General features: G+C 41.7%; 1 protein-coding gene across 1 annotated transcript in view; it reads left to right on the forward strand.

Moving 5' to 3' along the window:
* UBA6 (ubiquitin like modifier activating enzyme 6) overlaps positions 1-23,155 on the forward strand; it is a 50,946-nt gene that overhangs the window by 8,129 nt on the left and 19,662 nt on the right. Inside the window, exons 6-20 of the mRNA XM_081883877.1 lie at positions 795-889; positions 2,621-2,732; positions 3,744-3,824; positions 6,251-6,373; positions 7,678-7,801; positions 9,379-9,482; positions 10,438-10,500; positions 10,898-10,974; positions 11,745-11,811; positions 13,184-13,327; positions 14,630-14,697; positions 17,796-17,874; positions 18,921-19,001; positions 19,635-19,712; positions 21,282-21,463. Coding sequence (XP_081740003.1) covers positions 795-889; positions 2,621-2,732; positions 3,744-3,824; positions 6,251-6,373; positions 7,678-7,801; positions 9,379-9,482; positions 10,438-10,500; positions 10,898-10,974; positions 11,745-11,811; positions 13,184-13,327; positions 14,630-14,697; positions 17,796-17,874; positions 18,921-19,001; positions 19,635-19,712; positions 21,282-21,463 — 1,478 coding nt within the window. The remainder of the gene's footprint in view (positions 1-794; positions 890-2,620; positions 2,733-3,743; positions 3,825-6,250; positions 6,374-7,677; positions 7,802-9,378; positions 9,483-10,437; positions 10,501-10,897; positions 10,975-11,744; positions 11,812-13,183; positions 13,328-14,629; positions 14,698-17,795; positions 17,875-18,920; positions 19,002-19,634; positions 19,713-21,281; positions 21,464-23,155) is intronic.

A 23,155-nucleotide genomic window follows, 5' to 3' on the forward strand; every position in this document is an offset into this window, starting at 1 on the left:
GTGCTGTGGAGGGATGCGCTGGGAGCTCACCCCGTTGCGGGGATTCGAACTGCCGAGCTTCTGATCAGCGTTGGGGTGAGCTCCCGTTGCTCGGTCCCTGCTCCTGCCAACCTAGCAGTTCGAAAGCACCTCAAAGTGCAAGTAGATAAATAGGTACCGCTCTTGCGGGAAGGTAAACCGCGTTTCCATGCGTTGCTCTGGTTTGCCAGAAGCGGCTTAGTCATGCTGGCCACATGACCCGGAAGCTGTACGCCGGCTCCCTCGGCCAGTAAAGAGATGAGCGCTGCAACCCCAGAGTCGGTCATACTGGACCTAATGGTCAGGGTCCGTTTACCTTTACCTTTATATGTGCTGGCATGGATTAAAAAAACACAATCGGAGGGTTGAAGAGCAAGGACTGTCCAGAATAGAAGAAAATAATGCTGTCTGGGGACAGTGGGAAGTGTTTGCTCTTCCAAAACCTCTGTGGGATTCAGTAATATCTTCTCAATATTCCTCAGCACCAGAAGTCTTCATTTAGGATTTCTGCATTTTAAATTTGGTCACTGCATTTCAGTGTCCTTTGCGGTGCTGAATGAATCCTCCCTCCAATGGTGCTTCACTACGTACTTTTGCAAATTAATTTTTGTTGCTAGATAGCAGTGTCCCTTCACTGTAAAACAAATGAAATGTCTAGGTTGGCCCAACGCTATAAACTTGATAAATTCACATGACTTGTAATCACAGTGTACAAAACATTATATAATTGCCACTTTGAATATATTTTAATCTTGTATCCCTTATCCTTTCCGAAGGCACTTACCATCCATGATACCAAGGAATGCAAGACGTGGGATTTAGGGACAAACTTTTTTGTTCGTGAAGATGATGTTCTAAATTTAAGAAACAGGTGTGTGTACAATTCTTCACAAATACTGTGAGCTTTTAAAGGTTTTTGTCTGACTTTGTACCAGTTGTAAGTACATTATTATTATTATTATTATTATTATTATTATTATTATTATTATTAGTCACTTTCAGAGTCTGTGTTTTCAGAAAAATTGGATTGATTCCTGTTAGCTTTTTGCAACAGAGAAGCTGGAATTGTATTTATCTTTCATGGATTTTTTTAAAAGAACAAGTACAATTATCCTGCAGAATTGTTGTATTCTTTTGCGTGAAGGAACCCACGCCATTATCTGTCCTGAATAGATGATATGTGGGAGCCAAGGATATACAGTAGCTGCTTATTTTTTAGTTCTACTATTTTACATTAGTAGTTTGTAACTAACATGGATCCCTTTTTCAGTTGAAAGCAATATCAAAGGAAAGCAATATGATACAAAATGCTTTAACCAATTTACTTTTACATATAATCTAGTACTTTTTAAAAACCCACAATACTATGATAAAATTATTTGTATTATAAACATTGTTTGACAGAATGATTTGCTTAAAAATGTGATCACCCCTATACAGTACAGTGGTACCTCAGGTTACAAACGCTTCAGGTTACAGATGCTTCCGGTTACAGACTCTGCTAACCCAGAAATAGTACCTCAGGTTAAGAACTTTGCTTCAGGATAAGAACAGAAATCGGGCTCCGGCAGCAGCAGGAGGCCCCATTAGCTAAAGTGGTGCTTCAGGTTAAGAACAGTTTCAGGTTAAGAACGGACCTCCGGAACGAATTAAGTACTTAACCCGAGGTACCACTGTATATGGTAAATAATATTTCCACTTGCTGGATGTGTTTCAGACTTTTGGTCTTTCTCTAGTAGCATCAATGTTGCAAATACTGGGTTAACAACAACAAAAGTGACAGGGCATTTCAGGCTTTCATAGATTGAGAGTTGCATCCTTCAAGGATATTGTCCTCTGTTAAGATTCACTGCATGAAACAATACATTTCTGTGGGGGAAAAACTTTCTGTGGGAAAATACAGCAGTGGAAAACTTTACAGCACACATAACTACAATATTTCCTCAGTGAAACATTTTCTTCAGTAGATAATGCATTTATACCTAAATTAAAGTGTGGCATATCTTTCAGAGGGACAAATTTGACTTTAACAAAGCTAAGTTCTGTGTGAGGTATGCAATTAAAATGATGGTCGGTGACAGATCACAGTTGCACAGTTAACTTGACCTTTGTAGTTAACAGTTGAATCAGAAGCACAGATTACTTAAGTAAAACCTTAGCTTAACCAGCTGATGTTGGCTAAGTTAGATCAGCTTGGCCAATGATGATGGAAATTATAGTACAAGAACCTGTGGAGCACCCCACTTTGGTTGTCCTTAGGTAAAATCATTTTCTCATTGAAATATTTTCTTCAGTAGATAATGCTGAACTCTAAATCATTAGAGTTTTAATAATCATGTGATCGAAGTTACATACATACATACTGAGTTCACACAGTTTTATAAATAACTGGTTGTCTGGTAGGTAATAACTCAACCAGGTAGGGATGTTTTCCTAATTTGGATGAGTGGTACTTTTCAGCCTTCCAGAAAGTTGGTGTACTAATCATGGCTAACTTGAACATTTATGTTAGCAGGTTCTCTAGTAATGTTTGGTGTCACATTTGAAAGGCTGAACTTAAAAGTATAACCTATTGATAATGCAACTGGAAAATGTATTTCAGAGGTGAGGCATCACTTCATCACATTGCAGAGCTGAACCCATATGTCCAGGTGATGTCATCAACTGCCCCTTTAAATGAAGTTACAGACATCTCTTTCCTCAGACAGTACCAGGTACGTGGCATGTATTTGAAACATCTGTCCTCTTTTCAGGGGTCTGCAAATCTTGGCTGTTTTTGGTAGCCAATCATTATTTGTGACTATTCCTGACTATCCTTACCCTTCCCAGAGTCTCTTTGCAAATACAAAATACTTGAGAAAGGGGTAGGTTCACTTTCTCCTGCCAACTTAACAGTTCGAAAGCACATCAAAGTGCAAGTAGATAAATAGGTACCGCTCCAGTGGGAAGGTAAACGGCGTTTCCGTGTACTGCTCTGGTTCGCCAGAAACAGCTTAGTCATGCTGGCCACATGACCCGGAAGCTGTACGCCGGCTCCCTCGGCCAATAAAGCGAGATGAGCGCCACAACTCCAGAGTCGGTCACGACTGGACCTAATGGTCAGGGGTCCCTTTACCTTTTAGGTTCACTATCTCACTTTATTGGGAGGGATTTTAAGGTACTTAAAGGTAGAAGCAAGAGAACCTACCCTATCTCCATCTTACAGAAGACTTGCAGATGGTGGTGGATGAGTGGAATAATTCTTTCACTTTGTGGGGTAGTCTGAAGGCATTTAGAGGCAAGAGGAATTTTTGTAGCTTTTGCATGGGCACAAACTTAGATACTAACCCTTCCCTCAAGTCCTGTAGCTGCACCTTGGTAGAGTAGAATAAGCGAAGCACCTGTGCAGGTGGGAGAGAGATACCAAGGCTAAGAGAACCTGGAATGCTTGCTCTGATGGCTCATACTTCAATGTCAGAAATGTGCAAATCCTTGTGGCTGTGGCTATATAACAGGCTTCCTCAACCTTGGCCCTCCAGATGTTTTTGGCCTACAACTCCCATGATCCCTAGCTAGCAGGACCAGTGGTCAGGGATGATGGGAATTGTAGTCTCAAAACATCTGGAGGGCCGAGTTTGAGGAAGCCTGCTATATAACTTACCATTGGAAGAAACTTGAATATTTGGCTAGTAAGTTCATCGCCTTTGATAACTTAGAATTTATCTCTGGGATTTTTCTTTCAAAAGTGTGTCATAGTAACTGAGATGAAGCTGTCACTACAGAAGAAGATAAATGACTTTTGCCGTGCGCAACACCCACCTATTAAGGTAATGCAAAACAGTGAGAATGTAATATATTGACCCCAAATGGCCATGTCCATTACTTTTGAGAACTTCCCCATATCTGTTACAAGACTAAATTATTTCCATGCAGACATTGTTATAACTTGGTGCTGTTCCATGTTCTGTTCCTGGATATGCCTGTGCAAAATGCCCAACCTCCTAGAGGTTGAAACCCTTTACAGTACAGTGGTACCTCAGGTTAAGTACTTAATTTGTTCCGGAGGTCCGTTCTTAACCTGAAATACCACTTTAGTTAATGGGGCCTCCTGCTGCTGCCGCGCCACTGGAGCCCTATTTCTGTTCTCATCCTGAAGCAAAGTTCTTAACATGAGGTCCTATTTCTGGGTTAGCAGAGTCTGTAACCTGAAGCCTATGTAACCTGAAGCCTATGTAACCCGAAGTACCACTGTACAGTAGAACTGACCAGTGAGAACAAAATGAAGGTATCTGAGCAGTTTCTGGCTGCATGTGTGTTGAGTATATGGAATCCAGGTGCCAGGCACTTAGAGGTCACATCTTCAGATGGTCCTGGATGATACTGCTCACATTAATCTATTTTAATCCAGTTTCAGTCTGCTGCTCAGTAAGAAACAGGTTCCATTGTGTTGACATAGAAGTAGCCAGTGTGACCCTGTTTATTTTCTTGGTCCCCTCAGCAGTATTGTTGGGTTAGGGTGGTATTGTTCTGGACCAACTCGCTGAATTGCTGTCTGGGTTTGGTACTCAGTTGGTTGGGAGCTCATATAAGCTAAAGCTTCCAGGCAAAATAGAGGTTATTTGTGGGTGGTTTGTTTGACCTGGGATGTGATTTGGTCCTGTTCTGATTAGGGTTACATTCCCTCTGAAAGATCAGGCTTGTCTTTGGAGACCCAAGTGGCTTTGGTGGCACAAACTTCCTTTCGACACACCTAAGCCTAATCTGCCAGCTCCAACCTCTCCTGGACAGAGTGTTTCTGTCCACAGTTAATCCGTGCTCTGGGAGCATCTTGTTTGAATTGTTTCAGTTTGCTGTATGTGTGGCTGCTTTTGTTGGAAGCTACAGTTAGTGCAAAATAAATAAGCTAGAATGCTCACATGCCCAGTCAGCAGATCTCATCAGTTTTAAAATAACTACACTAACTCCCAGTCAGTTTCTGGGCACAGTTCAAAGTGCTGGTTTTAACTTTTATAGAGCTCGTAAGTTGCTGAGGAGGGAGCGGGTGGCGCTGTGGGTTAAACCACAGAGCCTAGGACTTGCTGGTCAGAAGGTCGGTGGTTCAAATCCCCGCGACAGGGTGAGCTACCGTTGCTCGGTCCCTGCTCCTGCCAACCTAGCAGTTCGAAAGCACGTCAAGTGCAAGTAGATAAATAGGTACTGCTCCAGCTGGAAGGTAAACGGTGTTTCCGTGTTCTGCTCTGGTTCACCAGAAGCGGCTTAGTCATGCCGGCCACATGACCCGGAAGCTGTACGCCGGCTCCCTCGGCCAATAAAGCGAGATGATCACCGCAACCCCAGATCGGTCACGACTGGACCTAATGGTCAGGGGTCCCTTTACCTTTTTTAAGTGGCTGAGGACGTTGGTACCTAAAGGATAATCTCATTCAACATGAACTAGCCACCTTTTATCAAGCAGCTGGAATGCTGTATTAAAATCCTTATACAAAAAGAAACCCCATGGTTTTTGGGGACCACACCAGGTAATATGCTGGACAGAGCAGAATAATGGGCTGGTAGAGAATAAACCCACAAGGAACATCATTCACTTAAAAATAAATTTATTTAAGGAAATTGGGATTTATATGGCATTTAAAATTAAGGAAAGAAAACATAAAATAGCAAAATACATAATTTAGAAATGACAAGCTTGTTTAGGTATGTTATCCTTCATTTGACTCTATATAGCAGATGTAATGGCTACCAGGCTTCTTCAAAACTTATATAATCTTTTTGTTAAAACAGAGAGAGCTCTGTTATTCTGAGGTAAAGAGGCAAGGAGAAGCAGAAAGTTATACACCATGGTAAATTCACACCAACTGGAAGTTTTCCAGACAAAGGCAACCTTTACTTTTGAATTGTCCATTTTTTCTCCTTGTAATCAAAAACTGATCCAGTCAGGATTAGTAAAAAACTGCATTTTAGTCAATGAAAGAAAGGGTTGGTAATTTTTTGACTCTTGGAAGAGGAAGCAGATAAAATTTTCAAACCTCATGCAAATGCAGGGAAGAGATAATTACATCCTGATTGTATGTCCTCAAATATATACTTTAGTACCTGTATGAGGTGGAGTTTTCCCTACAGGAAACTGTACACTTAATGCAGTCAAACCAATGTTTAGAAAGGAAGAATCATTTGTGGCTATCCTCTTACATTTTATCTCTTTGCTTTGAATCAAGATTGTGAAATTTATTTAACTTATTTGCCTTTTGTATAGTTTATAAGTGCAGATGTATATGGGATATGGGCACGTCTGTTTTGTGACTTTGGTGATGAATTTGAAGTCCTGGACACCACAGGTGAAGAGCCAAAAGAAATCTTCATTTCGAACATATCTCAGGTGAGGACGATAGCAAGGTTTACTATATCAGTCCAGTGTATTCTGAGGAAGCTAGCGTGGTGGGGTCTAATTAGCCCCAAAGTTTTTAAACTTAAAAAAGTATGCCATCAGTGTGCCATTAACTTACGTATAACATAACTATAGGAGCTACCCAAGTGTAGCTGCAATAATTCATGAATTGTGAATTATGAATTATGTGTTACAGAACTTGCAACTGTAGCACATGCTACTCTAGCAGCATAGGCACAATTACCGCTTTTCCCAAGTGTATGAATTGGGCAAGCGAAAAGGGTATATGAGGCAAATCATTACTGTGATTTTATTTTGTTGTATCAGCAACAGAAGGGACACAGGTGGCACTGTGGATTAAACCACAGAGCCTAGGACTTGCTGATCAGAAGGTTGGCGGTTCGAATCCCTGCGACAGGGTGAGCTCCCGTTGCTCGGTCCCTGCTCCTGCCAACCTAGCAGTTCGAAAGCACGTCAAAGTGCAAGTAGATAAATAGGTACTGCTCCAGCGGGAAGGTAAACAGCATTTCCATGTGCTGCTCTGGTTTGGCAGAAGTGGCTTAGTCATGCTGGCCACATGACCCAGAAGCTGTACGCCGGCTCCCTTGGCCAATAAAGCGAGATGAGCGCCGCAACCCCAGAGTCGGTCACGACTGGACCTAATGGTCAGGGGTCCCTTTACCTTTACCTATTAGCAACAGAGAAAACACATACCCTTTTCTTGGTGCCAGAAGTGACCAGCCCTGCCAGTTCTGTGACTCCCTTTCTTGATACCCCAGAACTATGTATGCTATGACTCAAACCCAGGGCTTCATCTACTCTGCTAAGAATATACTTTTTGGGTGGGTTCAGCTCAGAAACTATACAGGCATTTAAATAGGTACTGTCTATTGTATTTGAAAAATAACAGTACACCGTTGGCTTCTGGTCATTTATTTCGGAATACAGGTAGTGAGCATCTGGTCATAGATGTCCTCACCACCTTTAGTTTTTTGTATAATAAAGAACTGTCTCAGGTTTGGGTGTCTGAGGTTGTTGCATCTTTATGGATAGAAAAAAAGAAGAATATTTGTCCTTTTAAATATATAACTTAAAAGAGTGAAACTTTTTGAAAATGAAAAACAATGCTATTGCCAGTTTAGATTCTGCCACACAGCTGAATTTTTGGCAGTATCTATGCTGCAGTTGCAATGATTTTCAATCTGTGTATTTGTATGAGCCAAGTGAATGTTTGTGTGGCAATGTCTAGCAATCGGTTCTTCCCCCTACTAATTTTTGGTGTGTTACAATTTCAGTCCAATCCTGGTATTGTCACTTGCCTTGATAATAACCCTCATAAGCTTGAAACGGGACAGTTTGTAACTTTCCGGGAAGTTAATGGAATGCAATGTTTAAATGGATCCACGCATCAAATAACTGGTAAGCCATGTTTTGTATAGCTTTCCTGCATGTGCGAAGCCACTGTTTTCCAAACTGATAGAAATGCATTTTCCTTTCATGTTGTTCTGCTGTGTGCGCTGCCTTAACTCTGTTGCTGCCAGTTCACAACATTGTTGTTCAGCATTACTCCATAGTTCCATAGACGTGGCTTGAAACTCTCTGTGCGTCAAATCTTGAACTTGGGTTTTTAAATAGAGGGCAGAACTTCAGCAACTTGCTTAAGCTTCTCCCCATGACTAACAGGAGTTAAATACAGTGGAATCTCGGGTTAAGTACTTACCATATTTTTCGCCCTATGAGACGCACTTTTCCCCCTCCAAAAATGAAGGGGAAATGTGTGTGCGTCTTATGGGGCGAATGCAGGCTCCTTGGCTTCAGCGATAGCAACGCGAAGCCTCCGAAGCCTGCGCTCCAGAGGCTTTGCGTTGCTTCCGCTGAAGCCAGGAGAGTCTGCTCTTTGAGGCTGGCGGTGGGGAAAAGCAGCGCCTCCTCCATTGCCAGAGGATGGGGGGCAGCGGGAAGGCGTGTGACGCCTTCCCGCTACTCTCCAACCCTCCTGTGGGCTTTTGCGGGAGATGGAGGAATTCCCCCACCTCCCGCAAAAGCAGGCAAAAGCCGCACGCTCTTTAAAGCGGCTCCGCGGCTTCTGCTGGCTTTTCTAGGAGGTGGGGGAATTCCCCCACCTCGTAGAAAAGCCCATAGGAGCCGCGCAGCCTTTAAAGAGCACACCACTCTTGGGGGCTTTTCCCCGAGGAGGGAGAAGGGACTGACTGGCCGTTTCAGTCCCTTTTCCCTCCTGGTCGAAAAGCCCGTAGGAGTCGCGCACGGCTCCTGTGGGCTTTTGTGGGAGGTGGGGGAATTCCGCCACCTCCCGCAAAAGCAGGGAGAAGGTCTTGGAGTAGCGCACAGGCTAGTTTTCGGGGGGGGGGGGACAAGGAAAAAAATATGATTCCCCCCCCGAAAACTAGGTGCGTCCTATGGGCCGGTGCGTCCAATAGGGCAAAAAATACGGTAATTCATTCCGGAGGCACGTTCATAACCTGAAACTGTAAATAACCTGAAGCACCACTTTAGCTAACGGGGCCTCCTGCTGCCGCCGTGCCGCCGGAGCACGATTTCTGTTCTAATCCTGAAGCAAAGTTCTTAACCTGAAGCACTATTTCTGGGTTAGCAGAGTCTGTAACCTGAAGCGTATGTAACCCGAAGCATATGTAACCCGAGGTACCACTGTACATTGTGGAAATGTGCTTGCTTTGCATAATCATAGAATTGTAGATTTGGAAGGGACCCTGAGGGTCATCTAGTCCAACCCCTCTAATGCAGAAATCTCAATTAAAGCATCCATGACAGATGGCTATCCAACCTCTCCTTAAAAGCTTCCAATGAAGGAGAGTCCATCGCCTAAGAGAATTGTACATGTTTAGTGCTAACTCTTTGAAAGTCAATTAGGTTTGCAGATCCTGTATAAAATCAAAAGTGTTTTTCTGCTCTTTCTGTAGTTCTGCTTCATTTAACTACCTTGTTAACAGCGATTTACACTTTCTCCTCTCTTACAGTGGTATCACCTTATTCTTTTAGCATTGGGAATACGGTGAATATGGAACCTTACTTACATGGCGGCATAGCTATCCAAATAAAGACTCCTAAGACATTCCATTTTGTAAGTATCCTGCATAAAGACAACAGTCAGCAGTGATCACATCTATTTTCACCTCTAGAAATTGTTGAAGCTTGGTGCTCAGGCCAGAGATCTGACTTTTTGAATAAAAATATGATTTAGCCCTTCTCCATATGAGGCACCTGTATAACTTGATCTCAAAAGGGCAAGGTTATGTTAAAATGTCAGAACATAAAATCAGGGATACATAAATTCACCTACCACCCCCCCACCTTCTTGCTATGGTGAACGTCTCTCGTTTCTTCTGGTGGTTGTGCTGTACTTCAAAGGGGTTTGCAGTACATTGGAGGTATAAGTTCAGGGACAGTTCTTCTCCCTTGATTCTGATTTTGTCTTGAGCTTTGGAGGTGTTTGAAGCCCCTTGATTCAAGGAAGTAGCCTACACAGATTTTGCTTCGCCTTTGCCTCAGAGTATCTGTAGGGCACAACACAAGGTTAGGTACAGTTCCTGGTCTTCTCACTTGCGTTGCAAAGGGTCTGTACATCAGATCACACATTTTTAAGTTGCACATTTAAGCCTTGTAACTTGGAACAGGATGTGTTCCAAACTCCTTTTCCCCCCCACTGCAATGTTTTCTACAAGTTTTGTGCTTTACATTTTCCTGTACCACGGCACCTATTCACTTACATAGCAGAGAGTAAAGGGGTGCATTCATTGTGATGGAGGCTTAACCCATTCCTTGCTCCTAGTGAGACTTGTATCTGTGGTGCAGAGATAGGTTTTCCTCTCCCCAACAGTCTTTCCCATTTAATGTGTTCCTAGCGAGCTATGATGACTCCCATTTCTGGTTTATTTTTTGAATTGTATCTACAGTTACACTCTGCTAAAGTTTGCAAGCTAATCCTGGGAAGGTTTGGGAAATTTTAAAGATGCTTGCATGTACTTTGCTTTCTTCTGTTCTAAAGTGTGTGCAAATTGATTTTTTTTAACTTTTAGCAACAGCTGGAGAAGCAGTTGATTAACCCAACATGCCTTGTTGCAGATTTCAGCAAGCCTGAGGTTGGTTTTGCTTTGTTTTGTTTTTAATATGACACTTTGATTTTTAAATATTGTATACTGCATTTGTTTTTCCCTTAAGGCCTTAGTGGCTCTTGTTCTTGCTGTAACAAGCTAACGTAGCTAGTCCTTAGAGCAGAGCTTTCCAAACTTTTCATGCTGGTAACATGCTTTTTAGACATGCATCATTTCGTGAGTTTTACCAGCAAACTGGAGGTTAAACTAACCCCTTTCAAGCCCTGGGTGGAGTGTGGGGTGCATTCACGCAACACACCTACACACTGCAGCCGACACACTAATGTGTCATGACCCAGTTTGGAAAGTTTTGCCTTGGAGTATACAGACTTCTTATGTGATTGCTCTGCATATTACTGATCATTCACTTTTTTCCTCCTTTTAGGCCCCTCTGCAAATTCACATTGCCATGCTTGCCTTGAATCAGTTTCAAGAGAGTTTTGCTCGTATGCCGACAATTGGGTAACGTATCTGAACCACAGCTGCACAAAGTCTGGGTTGTTGGGTACACTGTTAATATAGTTAGAGGTGGAGAGATTGTTATCAATAGCAGCTTAAACAGTAACTCATCAGGTTATTTAATTGAGTTGCAATCCCTTGCACAGTTCAGCTGTTTACAAATCACTTGGGCTTCTGTGGGATTTAATCTGCTTAAATGTGTGCAGAATTGAGACCATGATTTTCTTATCCCTGCTACTTGGGAGAGTCATGGGCAGAGAATTTTTTATGTCGGTTGTAGAAGAAACTTCAACTGTTGTCTAGTTGAGGATAGACTATGATGTATTTATATAACATTTAAGAGTCTCCACTGCTTCATGGCCATGAATTGGAGCTATTGTCCACAATATGGTATGTGTTTGGGGGTGGGATTAAAGAGATATTAAAGCGGAGTGGGGGCTTGGCTAAAACCACCTTGTGAGTTCTTCTATTTTATGTATTTATGTATTTATTTAGGAGAATTTATACCCCGCTTACTAACTGAGGATCTCAAGGCACCTTGCAATATATTTTAAATACAACAAAATAGACAGTCAATGGAGCAAGGGGAAAGTGTGTGCAAGTCCCCCCCTTCATTTGTTTTCCAAAGTTCCAACAAATGCAGCTGAATCTCCTGGCTGTTGAAGCAACTAAATGTCATTCTCACATAGGCCAGGACATTCTCCCAGCTCTGGTAGCAGATATAAGAGGTGCTGCGTGGAGCAGAGATGCTATGCTTTTTGTTTGGGTTGCAGGTGCCTTCAGGATGCCCAGGAGATGCTGAAGATGGCAGTGTCCATAAGTAAAACGTTGGAAGGCAAAGTGAGTAATTTTGTGCTATCTAGCATACTCACCTGTGACTGTAGTAATGCATGTAATTATATAGCGTGGTGCATTTAAATGTTGAACTGAGCTTTGTGAGAGATCCCTCATCATCTTCAGTTTTCTGCTGTAGTTGGTCTCTGCTGGCTTTCTTGTATGTTTTACATTTATATCTTTATCACCTGAGCATCTTTGTGATGCATTATTGTACCTTCCTTTGCATCAGTCAAAAGCTGTCATGCATGGAAACTGTGCAGAAATGTAATTAAGACCATTGCTCAGCTCACCGAAAAGTATTACACAGCTTTCCATGGTTGCTTCAGCTTAGCTGTCTTAGTGAGCATTCTGTTGAGGATTTGTATTTCAAAAGAGGGACATGCCATCTAAATCTGTCTTTTACTTTTTTATTCCCCCCCCCCCCCACTATATTGGTTAATATTGACCAATGAAACTTATGCATGACTCAAACTCTTAATCTCTTACACACTCATCTTACTGCTAACACACACATATATATTATGAATGAATGAGCAACTATTCTCTTTATTTTATCCTCAGAACAGCCCTGTGAGGTTATGTGGCTTCTCATTTAAAAATGGGCACAATTGTTGGGATTGTGTTGTTATCGTCACTATGTGACACTATGATGTGAAACAACTCTATTAAATTTTCGGATTTTAATGTATAGTCTACATAAAGGTTTACTCAATTCTTTTTTTAACTTGTATTTTCAGAGAGAGGAACGGAGAGCATATTTAACCCCCTTCCCCTCCCCTCCCCTCCCCCGTCTCATTTACAACTTCATACCAAATACAGCATGTATACATATACCATATGACTTCCCCTACATGCTTTTCCTGGTTCCTTTCGCTTTTATACTACTTTTCGGTAAGCGCTGTTTTTACATCAGTAGTGAGTTGAAATTGCCCAAGCTTTTCAAGACAAATTTTGAGCAACAGTTTGAAAGAATAGAAGGATTGTAATCCAGTGAGGGTTATGTAAACAAAAATGTAGCTTCACTGATGTTTTCCTATTAGAACAAGAGCTCATTGAAAGCAAGAAACAGCTAACATTTTTTCATGCAAAAATGTGTTCCAGGCTAACAGGTCATGTTGGAGGATAATTTTTGTTTTCTAGGTCTGCCATGGCTACCTCATGCAGTGAGAAGCTCAGTTACCAGTTTGTGATTGCCATAATCAAAGGAACAGAAGCTGAGAACTGAATTTTAACTAAGAAACGGCTCTTATCTCTAATGTTCTTTACTTCCCATGTTTACTGTGCACCAATTTACCAAGTCAGCAACCTACTAATTTTAAAGAATTCAACGCTATTTGTATACAAACATTGTTCTTATCTTGTTTTTAAATTGTAGCCTCAAGTTAACGAAGACATGGTGAAATGGCTATCAAGGATGGCTCAGGGATCTTTGGCACCTCTTACAGCGGCACTCGGTGGTGTTGCCAGTCAAGAAGTCTTGAAAGCAGTGACAGGAAAATTTTCTCCCCTGCAACAATGGGTCAGTTTTCTTTGTTTTGGATTAGGTTTCATAAATTTAGGGACAAGAGCATGCTGTGAGCATAATATTGCTTGTGTTCAGATGAACCATCAAAGATGGTGGAGAATAGCAAATGACACTTGTACATGAGCGTTACTCTCCCTTTCTTGCATCCTGGTCTTAATTCTGTATTTCAGATTTAAGCAAGCCATAGTGTACTATTATGTCCAAACTGGCAACCTTTTGGTTTGAGTGAGACTTCAAGATTGTCCGTATAGTTTGCCAGGAAGTAATGCATTAAGCCCCGTGGGGGGGGGGGTTGACACCTGAGTACAGTGTTCATTCATGATACTCCACCATGGTCTAGAGCAGGGGTCAGCAACCTAAGGACTACAAGTGGCCAACGTGGGTCATTTAACTGACCCATGAGCTGCTCCCAAACCGGTTCACGGCAGCAGCCCTTCTCACCAATCATTCCTGTTGTGTTGCCTTATTGGAGTGTTCCCACTATAAGATAGGATGCATTACTATAAGGAATTACTACAGATGAGAGTACAGTCATACTTCGGGTTACAGCCACTTCAGGTTGCGTTTTTTTCGAGTTGCGGACTGCCAAAACCCGGAGGTACCAGAACGAGTTACTTCCAGGTTTCAGCGATCGCGCATGCGCAGAAGCACCAAATCGCAACCTGTGCATGCACAGATGCGGGTTGCGAACACTACATGTGCAGCCCTCACATTTGCAACCTGACCGTCCACTGTATTAAGGGTATTTTCTGGATGTTTAAATTCACAGTATCAAAGGCTACTAATAAAACAATATTAAACTGAGAAATAGTGAATTGTGAGACATAGTACTAGTCTGCTGGCAAATCATCCCATAGATATATATTGCTTGTTGCACACATATCAGTTTTGTTTTGAAGTAAGCAAGAACCGATTTATGTGCGGAAGATAAAAGAGTTGGTAGAGGGAGGTAAGAAAGCATTGCAGTATATCATTTCAGACTCTTTTTAAGTATGACATTCATTTCTGTAGGCTTTCCCTTCTTAAAAAAGCCAGACTACTCCCTGCTTATACTAAACATTGTGGAGAAAGATCAAGCAACCATTTTCCTGTTGTGTTAGTGTGGCACATGAAGGGAACTTCTTATGTTGGGGGAGCTGTGATTAATGCAATGCACCACCAACAGTCTGAAGTGGTGCAGTTTAGAATTCTATCACACCAGTCTAATATCTTGTTCAGATCCCCCCCCCCCAGTTGTATGCTGTAGTTTAAACGTTTAAGACATGCTGAATCTTGTTTTTTCCCCTCCTTCTCCAGCTGTATACTGATGCATTTGAATTAGTCACATTTCTAGAAAAAGTGAGCCATGAAGAATTCCTTCCAAGGTAAAAAAAATGGCACAGTCAAGCTGCTCATGCTCTCTGCTCCTTAATCAATTACTTTGTTTACTTCTTCAACATTTATGTTCCACTTCTCTTCCAAGCAGCTCAGAGTAGCGTAAATTATCTCCCCTTCCCACAAATTTTTACCTTCATAACAAACCTGTTTAGTTGGATGGAAATGGTGACTGCTCAAGGTCATCCAGCGAATTTGGATCCTCCTGGTCCCAATCCCAAGATATCGTATTTTTCGCCCTATAGGACACACTTTCCCCCCTCCAAAAATGAAGGGGAAATGTGTGTGCGTCCTATGGGGCGAATGCAGGCTTTCGCTGAAGCCTGGAGAGCGAGAGGGGTCGTGTGCACTGATCCCTCTCGCTCTCCAGGCTTCAGTAAGCTTTCCGCAAGCCATGGGAGAGCTGCGCAACTTCGCGCAGCTCTCCCACGGCTAGCAGAGAGCTTGCCTGCACCCAGAAACTTGGGGCGCGCTGAGCTCAGCATGCCCCAGGCTTCCGGCTTCGCGCAGCTCTCCCACGGCTTGCGGATAGCAGCCTGTTCTGGGGGCTGGGGTCGGGGGAAGCTCGGGCTTATTTCCCCCCAAAAAAACTAGGTGCGCCCTATGGGCCGGTGCGCCCTATGGGGCGAAAAATACGGTAACCACACGAATGCTGTTGTGTCTGAAGGCAAGCATATTTAAATGAACTTATATAAAACATGTACGCGTGTGTACTTTTTTCACCCAGTGGTTGGGAACCTCAGAGCTAGGGCCCTCTGTGCAGCCCTCAATACTCTCCCCAAGTCATATCTCCCAAGGATCCTCTCCCCTGCCCTCTCTGAATGCTTTTTGCCTGGCTGGAATGTGTCTTTGAATTATGGTAATGCCTTTGGCTTTACGGGATGGCAAGGGAAGAGTACATCTGTTGCCCAGCCTGCTTATGCCTCTAGCCCTGCCCACCCAGGAGGGAATGTGATGCTCTGAATGAAAAGGTTCCTCATCTCTGTCCTAACCCATTGAAGCAGGATCCCTGCTCCGAGAAGATGAGGTTATCCGATTCCAGAGGAGCCTAGGGAGCTGCCTTATATCAAGGCAGACGATTAATCTATGTAGCTCCGTACATTCTGCATTGACTGGCCCTGTCCCTTCAGGGTTTTGGGCAGGAGTCTTTCCCTGATCTACCTGGAGATGCTAGGCATCGAATGTGGGACGTTATTCATGCAAATCATGTGCTGTGCAGCTGAGCTTTGGCTCTTCATGGCTATGTTTGTCTGTTTGGACTGCAGGGGTCAGCAAACTTTTTCAGCAGGGGCCCGGTCCACTGTCCCTCAGGCCCTTGTGGGCGGCCGGACTAAATTTTGAAGAAAAATATATGAATGAATTTCTATGCCCCACGAATAACCCAGAGATGCATTTTAAATAAAAGTGCACATTCTATTTTTTTTAATGATATTTATTAAAGTTTCAAAAAAGATTACAAAAATAAGAAAAGGAAAGAAAAAATAAACAAAAGATACAAAATACAGAAAAATAAAAACCAGTTAAAAACAAATCAATTTTTCCATGTCTTATCTTTCATTTGCTTGTTTCCCTGACCTCCTCACACCTCCCTTTTTTGTATTCCAGTTCAGTTAGTTAATTCAGCAAATCCTTTCCCTCTTTGTTTTTATCTTAAACCTTTATCTTAATATATTATAACTTTGCATTCTCACCTATTAACAATCCATTTTTTTACATACTCCTTGTAACATTACTGCTAAAACCACTTAGCTTAAAAGTGCACATTCTACTTCTGTAAAAACACCAGGCAGGCCCCACGAATGACCCAGAGATGCATTTTAAATAAAAGGACACATTTTACTCATATAAAAACATTCTGATTCCCAGACTGTCTGCGGGCTGGATTTAGAAGGTGATTGGGCCGGATCTGGCCCCCGGGCCTTAGTTTGCCTACCTACGGTTTAGAGCAAAGCAAAACACAAAACAATGAGAATATGGCAACTGAAATACTGAGAAGACTTACTGTGGCATAAGTTTTCATGGACTAGAGCCAACTTCATCAGATGCTTAAAATGTTTCCTTCAATTGACAGCTGTGTATGTATACAGCTCTGGACCTCAATACTTAAGGACAGTCTCTCCCCATGCAAACTGACCCAGACCCTGTGCTTGCCATCTGAGGCCCTTCTCCATGTTCCCCCCTTCCAGAGAGGTTTGGAGGGTGGCAACAAGAGAACGGCCCTTTTCTGTGATGGCTCCCCAATTGTGGAATGCTCTCCCCAGAGAGGCTCGCCTGGCACCATCATTACATGTCTTCAGGCACTAGCAAAGACATCCCTCTTTACCCAAGCTAATGGCTATTAAATAATCTACAGCCTGTTAATGTATGAGGGAGAGGGACTGTTCCTATTCTTTTCTTATTAGGCTGTCTGTCAGTATGCTTTTTAGTATGGTTTTATTATGTTTTATCGTTGATGTTTTGTAATGTGTTTCTAATGTTGTACACTACCCTGAGATCTTTTGATAAAGGGTGGTATATAGTGGTATATAAATTGTATTATTATTATTGTTTGTTGTTGTTGTTTAATGCTTTTTAGAAATGCTTATTTTGTGATATTGGAAGGAGGAGAGTATGCTAGGGAAATATGAGCATCTTTGTTCCCTTGCACTGCCATACACAAGTGAAGCAATTCCGAAACATTTTTGTCTCTTTCTATCAATGTTAATTAATTAAATTTTATTTAAAGCCAGCTTGATATATAATACAATACAATCTTTATTATCGCCCAGAGACCCAACAAATCGTTACAAAGCAATGCACAATTCAGACAGCCTACCTCCAGGTTGAACAAGCATTTTGTTCAGATTTAAAGATAGGGATCACTGGTTCTTGCAACCACCGATAAAAACTTCACCACTGCTAATGTGGTTTGTCCGGTCTTCCAATAGGAACCTGACATAGTAAGCCTCTGATTTTCCCGGGAAAGGTACCAGCAAGGGTAATATCAGTTCAGTCCTGGCTTGCTCATATTTCTCACAGTGCAGCAAAATATGTTTGATAGAATCTGTCAGTGTTATCTTCACTTCTTTCCCACATCTGTCTGCAACAGAGGGGACAGGTACGACGCCTTGAGAGCCTGCATTGGAGACTCCTTGTGTCAGAAGCTGCACCGTCTGAATGTTTTCTTGGTAAGCATGGCTTGTAGGATAAGTCTGACATTATGTCACAGAATTGTAGAGTTGGAAGAGGGACCCTAAGGGTCATCTAGTCCAGCTCTGTGCAATGCAGGAATCCTGTCCTCAGCTGTCCCTGGGTGGGCTTGAACCACCAGCCTGGTTAACAGCACTGACCCTATTGCCTTTGTTGGATAGTAGTCTGTATTATATTGCAGTAAGAAAACCCAGTGGACAAGTATTTTAGAAATTACTGTTCTGTGAATTAGTTGGAACTTTGAAACTACCTTTTCCTGGAAGTTTAGAACATATAAAAGGTAAAGGTACCCCTGCCCGTACGGGCCAGTCTTGACAGACTCTGGGGTTGTGCGCCCATCTCACTTAAGAAGCCAGGGGCCAGCGCTGTCCGGAGACACTTCCGGGTCACGTGGCCAGCGTGACAAAGCTGCATCTGGCGAGCCAGAGCCGCACACGGAAACACCGTTTACCTTCCCGCTGGTAAGCGGTCCCTATTTATCTACTTGCACCCGGAGGTGCTTTCGAACTGCTAGGTTGGCAGGCGCTGGGACCGAGCAGCGGGAGCGCACCCCGCCGCAGGGATTCGAACCGCCGACCTTTCGATCGGCAAGTCCTAGGCGCTGAGGCTTTAACCCACAGCGCCACCTGCATCCCTTTAGAACATATAGTGGTGGGTTAAAACATGCAAAATACCCAGATGGCTCATAGTGATTCCTTTTATAGTAGGAGCTGGAATTCTACATCTTTAGATGCGTTTCAGTCCAGTATTTAACTTCAGATACTTTAGTTAGGTATAATCTTCTCTTTATGGCATCTTCAATCTTTCATTTCACAATTGAAAGCCTATCTAAATTTCCAGCCAATTGGTATGATAGCATGTCAATATGTCCTTGGCGTAACAGTTTAGGGATTCCCCCCCCCCCCGAATTTTGTGTATTCTAGTTTTATCAAACAAGAAGTTCAACTAAAAGTTTAGCTCTCTGAAGGATCGAAATTTATAATCTGTGTAAGGATTGGAAATTTATACATATATTACTTTGCAGGTTGGTTGTGGTGCGATAGGCTGTGAAATGTTGAAAAATTTTGCACTTCTTGGTGTTGGCACTGGACGAGAAAGGGGCATGGTAGGTTTGGTTTTCCATACTAATTTCAGTTCTTTTTACTCTGTTTGCAAGTTGTTTAAAAATTATTTTATGATCTTCGTAAGATCAGATCTATTATGCCTTGGGTGTGATAGAACTTGGAGGGGAATCTGTCCTGCCAATTTCTCCATGTAATAATGGAGGATGCTTTGTTGCAACTACACATTTGGGTTCCGTAACCTTACATTTCCATGTTTTAGTTTCTGTTTTTGAACTTCCAGAAATCACAATATATAGGAATATGTGTTTATCAGAATTCTAGGTAGTGCTGAACTACCACAGCAATTTTGATACATCTGTAGGTTAGTTGGTCAATCGCTATGTGGCATTTTTAGGTGATAATTTATTATTTGTAAAAGTAAGCCTGAATTCATGCCATTTTGTAGTCCTGTTAATTGGAAAGAGCTATGATTTTGAATCTGTTTCTGGACAGGAATGACTACTCAATATAAGATGACATGCATTTTTTAGGGTAGAGGGGAAATTCTCTCTTAATAATCATTGGTGGGGCGGTAACCAACTTGAGGGCTTTCAGGACTGATTCAAACTAGAAACAATCAAAGATTTATATTAACCATAACTTTTAATTCCACCTATTTGTCCAACCTACTATAGGTTACAATTACAGATCCTGACTTAATAGAAAAATCCAATTTAAATAGGCAATTTCTGTTCCGTCCACACCATATACAGGTAAGTTGGAGCTGTTGGTGAGAAAAAACAATTTGTGCATATTTTTGAAAAAGTCGAGTGTGGTTGTGGAATCAATTTTCTATTTTAAGAGCTGTTTTAAAGTTATGGAGGTGAATCTTCATATATTTACTGTAGGGCAAAATAAAATGACTTTGTTGGTGAAGATGTGGTTAACATCAGGGCCATATAGCTCAAAAGGCAGAGCACACACCTTGCATGTAGAGGTTTGACTGATTAACTTTTTTACTTGCTTAAGTTGTGTTTATTTTAATGATTGTTGGATTTGTTTGCTGCATTTTATTGTATTGGGTCTGGTTTGGATTATATTATTCATTATACAGTTAATAATTATTGACATAATTTTATTTTATTATTTATTATTTTATTAATAAACAAAATAAACCAATAAAGAACATAAAGAAATACTGTTGCAGTGGGTTGAAAGCAGCTTAAGATTGGATATTATCATTGAATTTGTTGTTCCAAAAAATTACAAACGTTATATGTGTTCTTTATAGTAAGTTAGCTTAAACATATAATAAAATTATTTAATCTGTTGACCATCTCAAGTTTCTTTTATAAATAAGCCTCAAAATTATTATTACTATTATTATTAAAAATAATGTTTTAGGTTTAACCATGCTAACTCCAGTTAAAAGAATTTTGGGTAGAATGGTTGGGAAATAGAGATACTATAGAGAGGCGTTGCTGGTCCAGATTGCCAGTATCCTGCTGCTGTTTAATAAATAATAGCATGTTTCATCTTTCCATTCCTAAAAAGAATTCTCAGTGTAGCTAACAACCACATCAGTGGGATAACAATAAAGACAGAAATAGGGAAAGAACACCAAAATAGAAACAGCAGTATTAAATTAGTAGCAGCATGCACAAGAATCCAGATTTCCATGGGTTAAGGAAGGGTTAATTGGGTTGGGTGATAATCACGAGCTATGATGAACGCAGGAGAGCAGAACTGTGGGAGGTGCGGTGACTAGATGTAACCGTGGTCTTGCTTGGCTTACACATGCTCTATAAGTGGTCTCTGAGTTTTCCAGTTACAAAATACAGTCGTACCTTGGAAGTCAAATGGAATCCTGTTCGACTTCCAAGGTGCGGCTTCCGATTGGCTGCAGCCAGTTGGAAGCTGCCCCAGACTTTCATGCTTCCAAAAATCATTCGAAAACTGGAAAAATCACTTCCAGTTTTCAGTCTTTCAGGAGCCGAAACGTTCGACTTTACAGGCGTTCGGCTTCCAAGGTTCTACTGTATTTTATTTTAGGAAATGTTTTGTATTGGCCTCAATACAGAGCCTTGATTAATTTTTGCTGTCAGTTGTTCTTTCCAGAATTAAAGAGTTCAACGTGCTAAAACAGAATGCTTTATTCATTTGCTTTGCTCAAGAGTCAGCGTTACGTGTCTATTCAGCTCATTATTTCATACCTCATTTCACTAAAGGGATGATTCTTTTGAGTATGTTATCAGTGATTTAGAAGCTTTTGTTGTGCATCGCAAATGCCTTTTTCCAGCAAGAATATTAACCAAAGTTTATGAATATTTTAATTTGGTTAGAAGCCCAAAAGTTGTACAGCAGCAACAGCGACACGTAACATCAATCCTCAGATCAAGATAGACCCATATCTGAACAAAGTTTGCCCAGCTACTGAGAACGTGTACAGTGATGATTTCTACACTGCGCAAGATGTAGTTGTTACTGCGCTAGACAATGTGGAAGCAAGGAGATACATTGACAGGTAGGTGCACGATCTGAGAGTTCAATTTGTACCCTTTCCCACCCTTCATAGCATTTCTGTCTTGCCACCCTTCACGCCAGTTTTCCCTGTGCTTTCTTGGCACAGCTGTGGATAATTCAAAACCAGTTGCCTCAAATCCACTTCAAGCCATGTTGTTAATCTCCTGGTTTGTTTAAAATTAGTTTAGTATTTAATTTTATATATATATCTGCACCATTGTGAAATGGTGAGCACAGCATATCTTTTTTGTGAAAAATTGCCTCAATAGCTCTATTTGAATCAACTTTTACTACTACGATGGGTTATTGTTCTACTAGTTTTACTGGAATTTCTGATTGGGAATGTTAACTTGATTAATGACCCAACAATGTGTAGTTGCAAATGTATCTAAAGTGTTATGGACTCTCATGGGAGGGGCCTGCTTACGAATGCATTGGATTTGTGACACATTAAAATGTATACATCTGGTAGCAAGCCCAAGGCTTGCTCGTACTCTACACTATGTGGTCAGACTGTGTGTGGTCTAGCAGTTTATAAATCTGAGGTCCAAACTTGATGCAACACCATTCATACAGCAGCTGCGTGAATAGGTGGGGCTTGTTTTTTAGAGAAGATAGCCAGCACAATTTGGGACTACTTCTTTTTCTTTTTTTAAAAATAATTTTTATTAGTTTTCAATACAGTCATACAATTTTATCCAAATTTTACCTAATTTTAACAAAGTTCAAATTTTGGTCTTCCTTCAGCTTCTCTGGTAATCATCCATTTTTACCATTCAATACACATTTCTTTAATTGTATTGCCATTTACCATCCCTCTTTTTTCTATTTTCTTTAAACAATACCTCTTAAAGTTTTACAGTGCTTCTTGGAACCCCACTAGCGTTGTTTGCACCTCACATATATTTTTCAGATATTCTACAAATTTTCCCCAATCCTCGATGAACTTTTGGTTTCGAGCATATCTTATTTTCCCGGTCAGTTTGTCAAGTTCCGAATAGTCCGTTAGTTTCATTCTCCATTCTTGAATTGTCGGTATTTCCTCTTGTTTCCATTTTCAATTTGGGACTACTTCTATACTGTAAACAGCCCTGTGGTCCTCGGATAAATGGCAGTTGTCAGGTGCTGGTGTGGTTGCTCAAGAGCAAACAGGCAAGACTCCGCCCTGTCTTTTCCAGGCTTTATTCTTAGTGCAAACTATTTACAGTGAAGAGCATCTAAGTTCATGTCTGGTTCAATTGCTAGCAGAATCTGGGAGTGGTCGGTCTTTGTACCTCCCCCAGCATAACAGTCGCGTGACCCCCAGCCTTCTCCACCCCTCCCTGTGCTGAAACCTACTGCGCAGAATGGGTGCTGGCAAAGGGGTACTTCCCTCCTCTCCGGTTTGCCCAGGCTCGGTGTTGAGGCTCTCCCTAGCATCCCCTGGTTGCTGCACCTCCTCTCCACTAGAGGCGGGGCTTTCCTCCTCGCCGGAGGAGGAACTGCTTCGCAAGATTTTAGGAGGTTCCCTATAACACAACTGCCCTTCCACCTCTCGCCTCTGAGCTGAAGGCAGTTCCCTGACAGCAGTATATAAATTTAATAAAATAAATAAATTCCACTGGCTCCCAATCTGGATTGGACCCCAAGCCTTTAACTTCTTTGCTCTCCCCTGTGCTCTGATCCAGATTGGCCCCCTGCCTCTTCCATTGGT

This window comes from Podarcis melisellensis (genome assembly GCF_964234715.1).
Source record: "Podarcis melisellensis genome assembly, chromosome: 13".
Lineage (NCBI taxonomy): Eukaryota > Metazoa > Chordata > Lepidosauria > Squamata > Lacertidae > Podarcis > Podarcis melisellensis.